General features: G+C 40.1%; 1 protein-coding gene across 2 annotated transcripts in view; it reads right to left on the minus strand.

The window, feature by feature from the left end:
- LOC306822343 (arf-GAP with coiled-coil, ANK repeat and PH domain-containing protein 3-like) overlaps nucleotides 1–17,033 on the minus strand; it is a 48,966-nt gene extending 31,933 nt beyond the window's left edge. For both annotated transcript variants that reach the window (XM_079341305.1, XM_079341304.1), the window contains exon 1: nucleotides 16,050–17,033. In XM_079341305.1, the coding sequence (XP_079197431.1) occupies nucleotides 16,050–16,096 (47 nt within the window). In that variant the 5' untranslated portion in view covers nucleotides 16,097–17,033. The remainder of the gene's footprint in view (nucleotides 1–16,049) is intronic.
- Between the last annotated feature and the right edge of the window lie 105 nt (nucleotides 17,034–17,138).

Genomic DNA, 17,138 nt, shown 5'->3' on the forward strand with positions numbered 1-17,138 from the left:
GAAGATAGTTTCTCATTTCCTGCAGCTGTCAGGCCACCAGCCTGCTGGCCTTACTAAAGAAGAACATTAGCCCAAACATGATGTATCTTTGTTAACATCACTCATCTGCCGCTGCTTTTCACCATGTTCTGTAAACACGATGCATTCATAAATGTTTCTGGTAGTGCAGTCTAAGATGTGGAAATGTACATATCATAGCAGAGTACATTCCAACGGCAGACCAAAAGGAAGTGTGTTAAAGGATTCAGAGTGCAAAGCAGACAGAATTGTTTCTCTCTAATGTATTGTAACTGCAATGCAAGCCAGGTGGAACGGATTTTTCTCAAAAATATAACTTTTTCTCCCCTCTTGCCAAGAGAGAAAAATGAGATTGAAACAGTAAAAACGTAGGCACAGTTGTGCACAGGAAGTGGCTCTGCTGACTGAGAGGAATGCATCGTGAGTTACATCACCACCAAATGAACAAGATTTTGTTTTGATTTCAAGTGGTCTTAAACCTCTGCGACTGAATACAAACATCTGCACATTTTAAATTTCAATAATTCTAATAACAACCAAAAACTATCGCAACATATTAAAGTTAAACACTCTGAATATGTGTCACTTCCATTTCTAATCCATCCTCACAGCAGGAGGCATTCATTTCCACTGTGTTGATGGTTAAAAGTTATCTCGCACCCCGCACATTAAAAACTTCATTAAAAGTGGACAAAGCCATTGAAAAGTAATATCAATGAAGAAGAACGGTATGCTTTAAGGCACCACTACATGAGATTGATGTTTCCATAAATATCGTCAACCAGGACAGGAACTGTTACAGAGTGTCTTCATCCTGTTATCCAGATCTTTCTTGGTTCCAAAATGACATGATGGGGTGATTAGCTATGATGGAGAGACCCCTGTAGGGCTGGGAAGCCACTGAAGTGAACAAAAAGGCAAAATTCAAGGTATTTCAAAACTTAATTCCCCAACCAATGAGTGACGTCATCGTGGCAAATTCCACTTCTTAAACAGTCTATGGTCCCGGGTAGCAGAACTGGGTCCTGGGGGGAGTTGAAGGTTTTGGTGCTGAACCCTTTACAGCTGGAGGGCATGTTTGATCCGGTATCACTCACACTCTGAGGAATGCACACTCACAAACTCACAGCTCATATATAATAAACATGACGGGCCTCACCTTCTCAAATTAGAGGTTAAAGAAATAGTTTTAAGATAGACATGCCAGTACAACCCTGATCAAAAACATAAAAAACACAAGATCACTTATCAGGACAGCTACAATCCAGTAGTACAACACACAAACACACCTTAAAATGTTTCTGATTTGAAAGAAATTCTAAATCAGTCTGGTGCTTTCACCACAGACCGAAAGCACCAGGAAGCCATGAAGGACTGCAAGACAGTGGGACAGCAAGCGCAACCTTAAATCCATGCCCTTTGACCCCTTACTGACCTCCCAGTGGGATATAAGCAGCAGCCAGCAAGCACACACATGCAGTCTGCATGAGAAACACAGGGGAGGAAGAAGATCCCCTGTTGTGAATAAGGGCTTGGTTCCCATGAATCTTAAAGCTTCTGTGCTCTTTATTTCCATAAACTGCAAGTATCTGTATGTAAGTTAAGGCACCAGTATTACAAATTAGCCCAGAGGAAAAAAAAACACTGATTCCAGTATCATGTGATCATATTTAAAGACAACGGTGTTGTGCGTGTTAAAGCTATCTAAATGTAAGCAATAATATGTATTTTTATTTTCACTTATATCAGAGGGATATTCGGCATCAGGCAATACCTCAGGTCTAGATTTGTGCGGGGGAGACAAGGTATCAGAAAATAACTAGAACAATGCTTACAAAGCTGATGTCTATGGTAGCTAATGAGTTAATATGTTGGGAGGGTTTTAAGGATTTTCAAATGTCCTCTTTTAACCTTTCTTTTTCCCTTTCCCCTGATGTCTGGCGTGAAGCACTTTAAATTGCTTTTGTTGCTAAAATGTGAAGTATAATGATAAAAAATTGCCTTGCCTTAAGTTTTCCCTGTCACTTTCTGTTGTCTTTACAGTTAATAATCAGTCTGGAAGAAGGATTTAAAAACAAATATGCAGCAGTAGGTCTGTAACATCATTACCACATTTTTGTTTTACACGCTGTGACCTTAAAGAAAAAATGTCTGCTTTTGGATTTATACTGTTTGTCCTCTTTAAAATTAACTGCGATGTACCCCATAGGAACTGGGCTCTTCTTGTGCCAAAGCTAATTCTAAACATTTATATCACAGCTGTGTATTAGTCTTGGAGCACATGAATGCAGGCTATGTGTGACAAATGTAAGTAGACAGACACAAGAGACTATTTGTAGCAGATAGTAGCTCTTTTTTAGCTATTATACTCACAAAGTGAAAGACTCATTCAACTGATCTATACATGATCAGTGCAGTATACTGCATTGGAGGAAGTTTTTCGCTCAATTCAAAAATGAGCCATGAATGAAGTTACTGTCTCTATGAATGTTTGGTCCAGCTGCCTCCTCACATCAGAGGAATCAATTCTCCCATTTATGCCAGATATCTCACATTTCCTGATGAAACAAAAGGAAAACAGTTACCTGTCATCAGAGGATTTCTACAGTCCTCCTCAAAGAATCATTTTTATAGTGTAACACAGGCTTGATGTTATGCCCTCACCACGATGACTCTGCAATGCAACAGCTCAAGAGATATGATACTGCCATGGCAATGACTAACTTGGCTTTGGAACCACATCCCCCACACACTCGTAGCTGAACACCAGACAAGAGAACCTAGAGCCAGATTGAAAGGACGTGTTTCCTTCAGGATATCTCAGCCTTTGGCCTTTACCTCCATCGAAAAGGGATTTGGAAGACAAAGTGCATAAAGATGGCAGCATGATATATCCAAACAACAGTAGTCAGCTGAAAACCTCTAAAGTGGCAAAAAAAACAATAAATGTGGATGTGAGCTTCCACTGCTCCTGTTTAGACTTGTGTGATGAATATAGAGGAAGTTGTGAAGCTACTTCATACACGGTAATATTAAACATGACTAACCCCTTGATTTTCTCAACAAACTAATTCAGAAAGACACGGTTCCTATTAGGTGAATTGAAGAGCATTACTCCTTCTTCTTCCAGAATGTCTGCCACAGATAAGGCCTACCTTTTGTTTCAACACACACACACACACACACACACACACACACACACACACACACACACACACACACACACACACACACACACACACACACACACACACACACACACACACACACACACACACACACACACACACACACACACACACACACACACACACACACACACACACACACACACACACACACACACACACACAGATTTCACACTAAAATCCATCAAACGACAACCCATCCAAGCCAAACATTCTGGAAGAAACACATTCTGACAGTATGGTTGGCATCAAGTAATTATCTCATCAGGTACACCCAATCAGTTTGGTCTGTACACCTCCACACTGAGCTTTATTATACAATTATTCTACTGGTATCAAGTCTGTAATGGAAACATGTTACTTGTTACTATGTAACATAAAGTTGCTTCATTAAAAAGCTCCATGGGTTGTACGGCCAATCAGAAGACGATGCCTTTCACCCAATGCATGCTGGAATAGGGGTTGTGCTTTTATACTGTAATATTAAAAGATGTTAAGTATAATTTGGTGATTTGTGCAGAAGTGGATAATTTGTGTATTTAAAAGCAGAAATATCTGATCATTAAAATGGACTTTTAGCCAAACTATATTTCAGACTGTTCTCATGTTCTCAACACTGATGACCTTCAATATCAAGACTGCAGGGTTTTATCACAGGTGGTACTTTAAATGTCAGCTCACCAAGAATACAACAGGACACAAGTATTTAAACACACACACACACACACACACACACACACACACACACACACACACACACACACACACACACACACACACACACACACACACACACACACACACACACACACACACACACACACACACACACACACACACACACACACACACACACACACACACATCAAACATTGGAGATGAGTACTGTATTTGTTTGATAAGAAAAAGGGTAGGCGGGATGGAAAGAGGAGGTCAGGTTTGTGGGTTCAGAGATACAGCAGTTTACATTAACGTGAGGGGTGGTCTTCAGCACACTGAGACAACTAGAGAAATAAAGCATGCAGGATAGAGTGCCTGGAGTCTGATACATGTTCTGGCTTTTTCAATTAAAATGCACATGCACATTTATGTGACTATACACTTTACTGTAAACAAACCATGTGAATTGACAATTAAGCATATTTCCTAAGAAATGTTGACGCAAATGATGAAGCCGTTTCCTGAGCAGAAGTAGAAAATGACACTGGAGGGGTAAATAAGGACACAGAGCTGGGTTGAGTTAATACAGTATATTACTTTGAGTTTATAGGCATTAGTTAGCAAAAATCACAATGACTAAAAACGAATAGCGAAGTGGGCCTGTTGTCATGAAAAAAAAAAAAGGTCTATAGTATAGTTCAAATGAAAAACTGACATTTTAACATGATCACATTTTTTCTAGTTTCCCAATTATCAGGACCAAATAACATGAGCCTTTCTAGACGCCGTCCTTTGAACAAAAAATGAAAAATTAGCGGTGGCAAGACACAAGAAAAAGCTTTACATGTGACACAAGCCTTCTCTAAAGTTGTATTACATTAGGCCTTACACAAAACATATACAGATTTAGGCGAAGAAATAGATTCTTGCACCTTGGTTTGATGATGTAAATCTTAAAGTATCATCAAGCAATGTTTGCTTCTAAGTCAGAAGATCAAAGAAGAAGAATCGTTGCAATTTTTCAGCCTGTGGGAAGTTGTGCAGTATAAACTACCTCTCATACCTCCATTATGACAAGCGCATAGTTGTGGGGAAAAACGTGGGAAATTGTTGTATTTCCTTCCTCTCTTATTCACATCTTTCACTCACCATGAAACTCTTAGTTATTTTTGCTTTATATACAGTCAGACCTTAATCTCTCTTTCATCCAGCCAAATCTCTCTTACAAAACTTTCCTGTTCAGAAATCCACATCTGTCTACCACAGTGACATATGCACACACATTCTTAAACAGCCACAATATATCAAGCATGGTCATCCTTCCTTCCTGTTTCAAGACATACAGTCCATTATTGACATGTGACCTTGCTCAGCTGTTCTGATTTTTCCACTTGTATGCAAAGAGGTAATCCATCCAACAAATGCAAGGAAACGCTCCCTATGTGAAGAGTGCATGTGTGTGTGAGTTTGTGGGGGCGGGAATGATGGATCCAAGAAAGTGTGGGGACTGCTGACATGGCAGATGGGAATGTTTTCATTTGGTTACGAGGCATTCCGCAGAGATCTGAGGCAAGGATGCAGGCTGAATAATGTAAGAGCCGGGAATGTGAAAAGGGAATCCACTGGTTTTTAAGAGAGCAATCAGTGTTCTTGTCTCTCCTAGTGTGTCTAAATGAGATTGGCTTGTCAGTCACACATGTGGTTTCAACAGAGGGTGTTTGGATTCAGTGAGGATCTGGGCTGGTTTGCTGCCAAATGACAGTGAGGCTGTATCAACAACCTGCATGGAAAAAAAATCTGTGATAAACGACTCAACATGCTGCAGTTGAGAATACAAACTGAGAAGAAGTCGTAGGAGCTTCAACAAAGGTTGGAACGGTCGTGCTTGCTAAAGACTCTCAAAATTTGACTCAGTCCTGTTAAGCTTCCTCCACGCAGCGTCATAAACCGCCCGCAGCGACAGGAACTTGGGTGGAGGAGGAGAATGAGAAACTGAAAGAGTTAAGGAAGGCAGAGGGTTAACAGGAGGAAGAATCAGCGCGTTCATCATGGATTTAATCGGAGAATTAAAAGGGTTTTTTTGGTTTCACAAAAAAAAGGGAGCAGATGAAATTTGGGCGAAATCTAAACCAGCTGCTAATCCCAGATGTGAGAAAGAGATGTGAGAGCAAGAGTCTACACATAAACACATCATCTCTCCTCCTGGTTTGGATGAAGCGGCAGTGAGCCAGAGAGAACCACACTACTATTTCATTTGTCACTTCAGGGTTGCCATGTGCAAGCTGTGGCCTTCATCTGATAAGACAGCTGTCCACTTTGTCTGCTGGACTCCCAACTCTTTACTTTTGTGCTAATGTGGCTCGACAGTTTCCACAGATATACGTTTTCATTCATGCTTTGCTGACATGATGTGTCCAGCCCAAGATGCATCTTATGACACCTTCAGTGCATTTATGTGTGACGTAGAAAGCAGGTTGCTAGGACAGCGATGTAGGCATTCATCCATCTTCCTTTCATTGTCCTTACATCCAATAAATCCATCCGAATGTTTCTGTACTCCTTCTCTCCAACAAATGTCCATCTATCAATCAATCAATTCCCCCACCCCTGTCAGCCAACTAGCATCCCTGCAGCCTATGTCTATTCCTGCATCCTTTATCCAGTCAGAAATCAGACCCAGGTAATAAAGACAATATAAACTGACACTTCACCCAATCTGCTGCTGTAGCCTTGACATTGATTTATATCCAGACTACATTGCCATTAAAAGTAATGGATGGAAGGAGTCAAGAGAAGAGAGGTAAAGAAGGAGGAGGAGAAAGAAAGGTAAAAGGTGAGAACAGGACATAATAACTGTAGGATGGGTGTCAAGAGTAAAAGAAAGGAAGATAAATGTGTGTGAATGCTTCAGTAGAAGAAGAGAGAAGGGATGACAGATGTTGACAAAAGACATCCTGCTCTTTATCTGTCTTCTCTCTGCCAATTTGTTGAACCAGTTGCATTGTTTCTAAAGGCCAACAGCAGTGTGTGTGTGTGTGTGTGTGTGTGTGTGTGTATATGTGTGTGTGTGTATGTGTGTGTGTGTGTGTGTGTGTGTATATGTGTGTGTGTGTGTGTGTGTGTGTGTGTGTGTGTGTGTGTGTGTGTGTGTGTGTGTGTGTGTGTGTGTGTGTGTGTGTGATGGACTGTCATGTGGAACTGGCTTGTCCTGATACAATTCTTTTTGAAAGGTTTTGAAATGAGATGCCTGTACTGGATGTAAAACATGAGATTATATTTCATGGAGGTTACCATGGACCCAATCTGTGGAACAGTCTACTTGTTTATATAAAAACTGCCCAGAAAAATGAAAACTTAAAATATCTGCTTAAAACTCACCTCTTTGCGCTGGCTTTTAATACAAGTTGGGATGGATCTCCGAGTGTATTTTTGTTCTGTTTCTTTGTTCATGTTATTTTATTTTTTGTCTTCAAATTATGTTTTTATGCTTGCACATCACTTTGATCAACCAAGGTTGCTTTAAATGTGCTATCGAAATAAAGATGATTGATTAATATGGCTAGTGCTTGAAAACTTTAGCAGTGGGTTGGTTGTTTGCATGAAAACCTTAACTGCTTATACAGGATCATATTTAACCTGAACAAATTATCAAAAGTATTTCAGGACAGCACATATAAAAGTTACTGAAGGTGTGTGCATTTTTGATTTACTGTTGTATTCAATCCATCCATTCAGCACTGTGTGTCAAACACCTTCCTGTGATTGACAGATTAACGTTCATATAATGTTGTGTATAAAACCATTAGGCAAGAGTGAATGTACATTAACTGGAAAAAAACAATCCTGATTCCTAGCACTCACAAAAACCAAAGGCTCAGGATTCTTTAAACTGCAATCAGACACAAACTGAATTGAAACAATTTCTGCAGTTCTACATTATCCTGCACTCTACAGCTGAATGGGAAGGGAGCTTGTATTCGGGTTCTCTGGGGTGGCTGACAGTATGTACGCTGTAATAGGTTGTGTAGGCTATCCAGTTGATTTAATCAGAGAGTGTGGTTACCGATAATCCTATTTCATATATGGGTCCCACGCTAAGTCCCCCGGCAGCACGTGCAGCAGAGCGGCAGAAAATCTGCTGCACTGGGGATTCAGTAGAAGTGTCCACGTGCTGGACGGATGCTCTCTTATGAACACGTCAAACCACTGTACGCCTGACAAGTCAGTAGGAATGAGAGTATGAAAGTATGATTTGCCTACATGATAGCCGGCAGACACACATGTATACACATGCAAGTGTAACACAAATTCAGACCATATAAGGCAAAAGAAAAGCACATACACCACATTATATAGTGCATATTGTGATGTAAAAGCTGTTAATTTGGAAAAAGGATTACACGAATAATACAGATTAGATGTGCAGCGTAAATGAAATCTTGCGTTAAGAATCCCCAGTTTAAGTTTGTAGTTTCATAACATAAGACATCAAAGCTTGGCAAGGTCTGACAGCTTAAAAGAATCTATGCCTGGTTACAAAATTCACTTGATTTTCTCATTGCACAGTTGTCAAAAACTATTAATAGCTAGACATGTTCTGATGAGGCAGAAATCCCCAAGCTGTTTTGATGTGTTGTAGGCCTAATTCAATCAATCATCAGTGACAGGAGTTCTGCCATGCAATACCCGTTTAAATGTAAAGCTTTAGTTTCAGACAGAGTGTGGACCTTTTCTCTGAAGTCTACATGTTGGCTTTAATGACTTCTCTAAAATCTGAGTAAGTCCTGTCTGTGAATCATCAGCCTGGATAATGCCATCAGATCCTATTTGGATAGGGAAATGACTTCATGTCATGTGAGAGGCGTGACGGCGAGCAAGCAAGAACTTCAGAAGAGAAACAATCAAGATTTCACAATCTGTTCACTGTTCACCACGTTTCCAAGAAAATGAAAAGTTTTGTGGCCAAACAAGATGTTGTGTGGGCAAATAAGCAGCTTGAAGCTCTTGGGCTGTGTTCTTGTGTGGCTGTGGCTCAGTTGGTAGAGTCGGTCTCTGGAATCAGTTACTTCTGATGGTCATTCTACAAAGTAGTGTGTGAATGGGTAGGTGTGACCTGCGGCGTAAAAGTGCTTTGAGTCGTTGCAGAACAATAGAAAACCACTACATAAGCTAAAGTCCATTTTCTAAAATACCAAAAGTATAGCAGTACCTATATTTTTCCAAGCCTTATTATTAGTGTTATGGTAATACGTCATTTTATATGGCTCTAATTTCTTGCAATGGTGTGCACATTTTCTCTGACATCATCCAGTTGGATCTTTTCCATGCACACGGCCACTCTCGCGAAGGGTGTGGCTGCCCTCTTTGTTCGACTGGTTCCCTGTCTTTCAACAGTGCATTTTCATGAAGGAGAAACCACAGATACAACAAGGTCAAACAACACAGCTGTTGGTGCATCAAACTAGACCAATGATCCCGATACTCTTCCCTACAAACACTACAGCTCCTTTGAAGTGAGCAGAATTTTCCATGCTCCTGACATGAAAGATGTCCTGCAGTTCAACAGTCTGAGCGTTCGACCAAAGCCTTCACCTTTACACACACTCACAAATACACACACACACACACACACACACAAACACACACACAGGAAACTAAAATATTTATGTGAACTGATGGGAGCTGTTTTATAAGAGCCCCTTTAGTCTGTTATGTCTTTTGGAGACACTTGTAGGTCACAAGAGTTTAAAAGGTCAATTGGTGGTGAAATGGCGGCTCCCTCGGGGAGGATGTGGACAATTTCTAATCTTGTTGTTGATAGTGATCAATCGTCATCTGATACTCATTCTTCTGCACGATGATCCACTATAAACAACAGTGCGAGTTGACTGTATGACTTGAAAAAAAAGTACATGAAAGGATTTTTTTTTTTTTATTAACTCACAATCATCATGCTATTTGTCAGCCATGAACAACTGTACAATAAATAATACACTGACAGCATTCCATCTGGAGTTAAGTAAACAAAATTAAAGTTCCAAAATATTCTAAATCTAAATACACTTTGTGACGAACATGCTGGTTGCATACACACTTACACATCTGGTTAACTGGCCTTCTCATCTCCTAATGCGTGTTAAATAGAATAATTATATTGTTAACAAATATAACATATTTTTGCAGGTATCTCCTTGCCTCCTTCCTTTATTTGCCACTGGTTTTGAGCCGGCCGTGATAAATAAAAGCATTTACACTGCTCAAAAAGTCTACACATTTTTCCGTTGCCTATAGCACCAAAAACGGACTCAAACTGTACAGTATGTTAATGTATTACACCCAACCCATCATGGAGATGATTAACCTTTATTAATTCTTCCTCCCAAAGTGTGTGTCTAAGTTGAGAATTGACTTAATATTGACCTTTGAAAAAGGCTTCAAAAATAACCTTTTGCTCTTGGCGAAAATCCCTCAAGATAGGAACCAAATGGAAGAGATTTAGATGCTTTTTCTCTGGGTTTTGGCAGTAAACAGTGATAGAGTCCAGGCTCAGAGCAGTTTGGAGGAAAGGCAGAAATCTCAAGAAGAGCAATAAAGAATGATAAAAGCTTCGACATGGATGAAGAACCTTCAAACAGAGAGTTAGAGGATAGTGATTCCTGTTCAGCTTGGTTGTTTCCTTTTTCCAGAGGACATGTTCTGCATATACGTTGCATGGTTGCATTAGAGAGAGTGGCGAGGAATAAGAATCTTGACTTTAGTAACCTTTTGAGTTGTCTGGAATCTTTCTGAATGTTTTGTCAAGGTCTTGATGTCGTCTATCTGAAGCTCTAAAAGATGTTTTTCTCTAAATAAGTTCTATTCATGCTGTCAAGGACACTTGTAGGATTGATGCTTCTCTGGCCTTGGGACTGGGACACTTTCCAGGCATTGTTGCATGAGCAAACATGCAGTACATCAATGTCAGCCAACTTCGGCTACAGGTAATCTTATTCAGCACTTTAATGCCTTTCCATCTCCAATTTCAATCAGACACTGCTTCAAGATCACTCTGTAGGGTTTAAAATACACAACAATGCTAACAGCTGTGTGTTTGTCTTAAACAACCCAACATGAGCCGCTCTATACATCCTTGACCAAGGCAGAGGAAGAGTGAAGACATCCTTGAAGACTGCAATGCTCCTTGCCTCCTCTGACTAGGAGGCATGACTGAACACATTTTCATATTTTACAGGCTGCTGACCAATAGGAATTCATTATCTCTGACAAGAATGACGCTGCTATGTTTAAAAGACTGATTGAAGGTGATGATGACGCAGGTAGGAAATAAAATCCAGACAGTTAAGTGAAACTGGGGCGCCAGACAAATATCTAAAGCAGTGGTGTCCAAACTTTTTTTCTTGTTAAAATCGCTCTCGGGCCACAGGGTTTTTTTTTTTAAATATTGGAAGGAACTTTTTGTATTTTGACCTCTTCAAAAAATATTGTAAATACACAATAACTAATTGCAGTGGGAAACTGTTGTGTTCTAATTTTTTGGAAAGAATAGTCAGGCTTTTATTGGTCTCCCTCGCTAACATGAAAAAGAAAAAAAGAACGAATAATGCCATCTGATGAGGCCTGGGGCCAAAATCTTCTGATTCTTCGATTTGAAGTCAAGGGCCACAAAAAATCCACTCAAGGGCCACAAATGGCCCCCGGGCCGCACTTTGGACACCCCTGATCTAAAGCATCAGAAGGACTTTAATCTGCCAATAAACAGAAACATGCTTGAAACAATGACGGAAAGAACATGAAAGAGGGATGCAGCTTCTTTTTACAGAGTGTTTACAGATCATCCACTAAATCCAGCTTACTTATGAGCTGTATAAATTTAAGATTCTTGAACCTCCTTTATCTGAGAATATACTTAAATGCAATTCATCTTTAGATCCTCAACAGAAACATTATTATTATTACAGCTCCTATTCTTCATGGACTGAGACTGCAGACTGAGCACAGAGAAGCAGTATATATAGCAGCAATAATAGACATCTCTTATTTACATGTAAGAGAAGGTACCAAGGAAACTAAGATATCATCACATTTTGTCAGTCAACATAATAAGATATTAGACTTTAATAAACATGTTTGCACAATAACAACACTAACATTTTCTGTCTATTCGATCTATCACTCTCCTCCTGGCTCTCTTTGTTGTTGACACACTCACTGTTTTGTATAACCTACTGTGTGTCAAAGGGAGTAAGGCAGACAGGTGCAGCTGGTTCGCCAGATCTAAAAAACTTTCCACTGCACCCTCACTGACCTGAGAAACCACCTGCTTGAAGAAAAATCTGCTTTTTCATATTTTGGCTTCAGTTTGGTTATTTGTTTGATGGCACAATAGAAACTAGTTCTCCTGTCTCTGCTGTCAGGCCTCTCTCATCATCACGGATCAGCTCTTCAGGAGTTTGTGGAGCGGTGTGACAGCTCTTGCCTTGAGCTGAATGTCATCAAGACCAAAGACATGGTGGGGACCTTCTCCAACAAGCAGAAAACACAATAATCCACAGGAAGCCCGTTGAAGTAGTCGAGGAGTACACATACCTGGGTATCGTCTTTGACAACCTGCTGAAATTCTGTCCTCCAACACAGAGGAGAGTCTCTGGAAATGACAGCAGCAGAAATACTTCCTTAGGAAGCTCAATTCCTTTGGAGTCAGCAAGAACTTCCTGACTTTCTACTAGTCATCGAGAGCATCATTACATTCTCTATAACCTGCTGGTTCTACTCCACCAGGCTCCAGAAACCGTCTGCAGAGCACAGTCACAACCTGCTCTAAGATCATTGGACTTCCTGTAAGGACTCTGTCTACCATGTAGGAGCAGCAGACATTCAGGTCAGTAGGTCGGATCATGCAGGACCCCTCACATGCTCTCTCTACCCAGTGTTTGAGTGTGTGTGTGTGTGTGTGTGTGTGTGTGTGTATATATATATATATATACATATAATTTCCTATTTACTGCACCATAGATCTGTTGACATCTGTTCACTATGGCATATTATGTCTGTTTAGTACGATCACTGTCCACACACCATCTTTTTTGTATTTAACTTTGTAATTTTGTATTTTAAGTTTGTACTTACATCTTGACACTTTATTCTTTTGTTGACACTTTATCGTTGGTTACATTTTTTGTAAAGTTGCACTGTCGTTCATTTACTGCTCTGTGTGCTTTTGAATTGCCCCCCGGGGAGAAATACAGTTTTTTGAATTGTTTATATGTAAAACAGAAAAAACAGCGAAGAGCAAGCTTGATAATGTCATTTATCTAGAGTTTCAAAAAGGGACATCATACCAACTCCAACCTAAACCCTTGCTTCCCTTGTAATGTATTGATCTTTATATTTATATAAACTATCATTTACAAAGTAAATGATTGAAGTTATATTAGACAAATTTAAATAATTTTTATTTTAAAAATCAATTATGTTGGGGGCGCTGGTGGCGCAGCGGCAGTGCGCGCATCCCCATGCATTGCTCAGTCCTTACGCGGGCCGCCTGGGTTCGCGTCCAGCCTGTGGCTCCCCTCCCCGCATGTCTCTCCCCACTCTCTCTCCCTGATTTCCGCCTCTATCCACTTTCCTACAATAAAGGCAAAAAGGCCAAAAATAAATCTTTTTTAAAAAAAAAAATCAATTATGTTTTTTTTTAAAATAAAACGCTTCCCTGCCGTGAAATTTCAAGCTGCGTCCACTCTCCTCCATCACTCTTAAATTCAGTCCTCTTTTCTCTAAGCTGACATTTATCACACGTACAGCAACTGTTGCTAGGCAACAGCACACACCCACATTTCTATATAAATACTAGCATCATTATAATTAACTCATCAAAGCACAAAATACACATTTTTAAGGGATCCTGAATCTAACTGGTGATACATAAAAACCAAAAAATGTTTTGTTTTACAGATGTCTGTTACTGTATGGGAACATAAAAGAAACTGATATGTAGCCTACATGTCAGTTGCTTTGAATTTATAAAGAACACACTGAAAACTTCAGTTTCTGTTGTGCCGTCAAAATGAAACTACAGTCGTGATAACTCCTATGAACTTTCAGTTTGGATGAGCCTGAATTGGACCCAGTACCTCCAGGAATCAGATTTCGGCCCTTCAGTAGCAACAACTAGCAGGTGCATATGCTTTGTTCCAGGTTTTGTTATGGACTAAATGAATGCAGCAGCTGAATCAAAGGCAGGGCAGAAGAGAAAAGAAAGGGCTTATTACACAAACAGTACACTGAACAGAGAGGTGTGTGTTAAAGATACTCAGGCACATCTTAAAAATTCTTTCACGCTCACACAATCACACATACAGTCATAAAAGATGTGTACAAGTACAGACCTGTAGAGAGAGGGTGTGTGTGAACAGTTTCAGCAGCATGTGTGGGAAGGTAGACAGGACTGGTGCTCTAGTGTTAGTCCAGAATGACACAACAATGAGGAAAAAGAAAACTGGAAATCCAGTCACCCTGATAAACTAGAAAATTCCCAACTGGCTGTGATACGATTAGAAAATACCAGATTGTGTGTATGTTAGAGTTTGTACGGGGGTCTTATCTTGATTGACGAATGAAAAAGTTAGCCTTGAGACCAAAAATGTCACATGCACAGATTTATATATAAATACTGTAAATGAACTATTGCACGTCTTAATTCACTCAACTCAAGATGAATGTTTAATTTCGTTGTTTGAGGGCTGCTGTAGAAAGTGACAGCATCACATCTGTGTGTGTAATTGAAACACTGCCTTTGATCAATCTTCCAACAGTCTCATCATGATCATAAATTGAGGAAACATTACATTTTCTCCACTGCTTTTACACCTAAGGAAACATCAGCTTCCTTTTTTCCTTTCCTCCTTTGTCAGTGGTGGAATTTTCCACATGGCAATCTTCATAAAACCATGAGAAAGAAACAGGCGGGAAAAGGAAAATGTCTCTTCCTGTGACCTTCTGCCCGCACCATCCATCACTGAGATGGGTTTTCGCAGCAAATTGAATGTTTTGTTTCACTCAGTCTTCTTCCAGTCCTGCAGATGCTGTTCACTCAAATCATAAACTCTCTTTAGTCAAACAGTGTTAAATAAACAGAAAGTTATGTGTAAGAGGGAGGAGGATGAAGCAGAGGAGGGAAAAAAATGACAAGCACTGAGAACAAAGAGTAAACAGGCAGCAGACGCTGACATGGAGAAACAGAAGAAGCGACAGAAACAAAAAACTTAAATCCTGCTCACTCACTGTAAAACACTGAGGAAACCAGCCAGGCAGAGTTAACAGGGCATCCCTGGCCTACATGCCGTTAAATCTTCTTTAATAGTTTCCCACAGGAGTGCAGCCAGACTGGCACGTGCACATAATGGGGCTACAACCTCCAACCAGCACGCAAGAGGCTGAACAGCTGCATTTGTGTCCAAGATGGGAGCTCCATCCCTGCAGAGAGTTAAAGTACTCCATACCTGCTGCCTCTTTACCAGCTGAATCAAAGCTGCTACTGCTGCAAGGACATCTCCTCCCCTGCCTCCTACCACAGCCACACACTGCAGGGCCTCTGTGAGTAAACTGCACCCAACCTGTATGCTATGCAGCATCATTTACCCACAAGACAACTTTTACATTCTGTTTAAGTGACACATTAGGAGGAGTTCTCACTTCTCAATTATGCACATTAATAGAGGCATTAAAGCATGATGTCAAGCCTGAAAATTACCTACATTTTTTTACACTCAAGCAAAATGGATCCTCAACGTGCGTGGCAATGAGTGTCCCTCCTCTCTTATGCACTAAGCGTCATAACCCACATTTTAAAAATCAGACATTTGAACCACTGACACACGTACGTTTCCAAGTTAATGTATCATAAAGCTAATGCTGTAGATATTAAGGCAATCTTTAACCTAATATGACATTTAAGGTTTAAATTAAAATTGCTGATGATTTCGTGCGAAATGAAAAAGACCTCATTGAAAAAAATGCCATTCAATTGTTTCACACTGGACACAATAAGCATGACATCTTCCATCATTCACCCTGTTGATGCTATCACAAATTCAGCACAAGCGCCCCTCTCCCTGTCCCCAAGAAAATCATGCGTAAAAGAAGGTGTGCCATTTTTTTGCGAACCACTGAGAGGAGCACCCTTACCTGAATCGGGGTGAATCTTTTATACATTCTTCAAAGTCCACCGTCATTGTTGCGTTTTCTCGTATATTCTCACTTCAGTCTGCTAAGGTCATTGCCCGCGGCGAGATGTCGCTTGAACCGTGAGGATGGTGACTGGTCTCCCCTGACGCGCAGCAGTCTGTCGCCCCTCTCCCGGTGGCACCGTGACACCAAATGCAAGCAGTGCGCGGCAGGCGGATTACTACTACACTGCTGCCACTGAAGACGAGACAGGCGAGAGGCGTAGCTGCACTGAGGAGACTGTAAGAGCAGCGGAGAGCTCCAAATAGTAATTAACCTCTGTAACCATACTCTGTAACACTACTGTAGAGCACACGCGCAAAGGCTTATAAATAGATACTCATTTAAGAAAATAAGGATTTCATTGAAAACGGAACCTAAACACAAATTTGTACAAATAAGCTAACAAATATAGCATATAGCTGCTGTATAACGCAAATCCTATCTGTTTAAATCTGGTACTCATAACCTCCAAAACATATACAGTAGCCTACTATGTTTATGGTTATTTAATTGAAGAAATTGCCTACTACACGCCACATTTTAAATGGCTGTTTATTAAAATGTTATTGCCATGTTTTAAAATGGTAAATAGCTAAAGTTCTAGGTGTGAAATCATACTTTCACTTCCAATCGAATAATTATCTAGGCTAAGCCAAATGCAATGTTGACTGGCCAAATATCAACAAAAGAAACGGCTCTAAACATGTGACATTTTCAAAGTCAATTAGACAAAAGGAGAAATAAGGCTATAAAACCATATTGTTTATGAACCTTTGAAAGCGTCTGAAAGAATTAAAGAAACGTTTTTTCTAAGAGAAATCAACATGTAGCCTATTATAAGCCTGCTTTAATAGAGCAGAAATGTGTCCATTAAGAAGAAAACTGTAACGTCCTCATTAGTATTTGAGTAGATATTTTACAAAATTCTGATTTTTTGTTTCTTTTCTCACTCCGATTGACTGTCTTTATCTCCATTGCTGCGGGCCCATCTCTACTTCATTCATGCTCTTTGGTCTCAATGATTTTGCAGCCGGTCAGAGGAGAACG

The sequence above is a fragment of the Symphodus melops genome (genome assembly GCF_947650265.1).
Source record: "Symphodus melops genome assembly, chromosome: 4".
Classification (NCBI taxonomy): domain Eukaryota; kingdom Metazoa; phylum Chordata; class Actinopteri; order Labriformes; family Labridae; genus Symphodus; species Symphodus melops.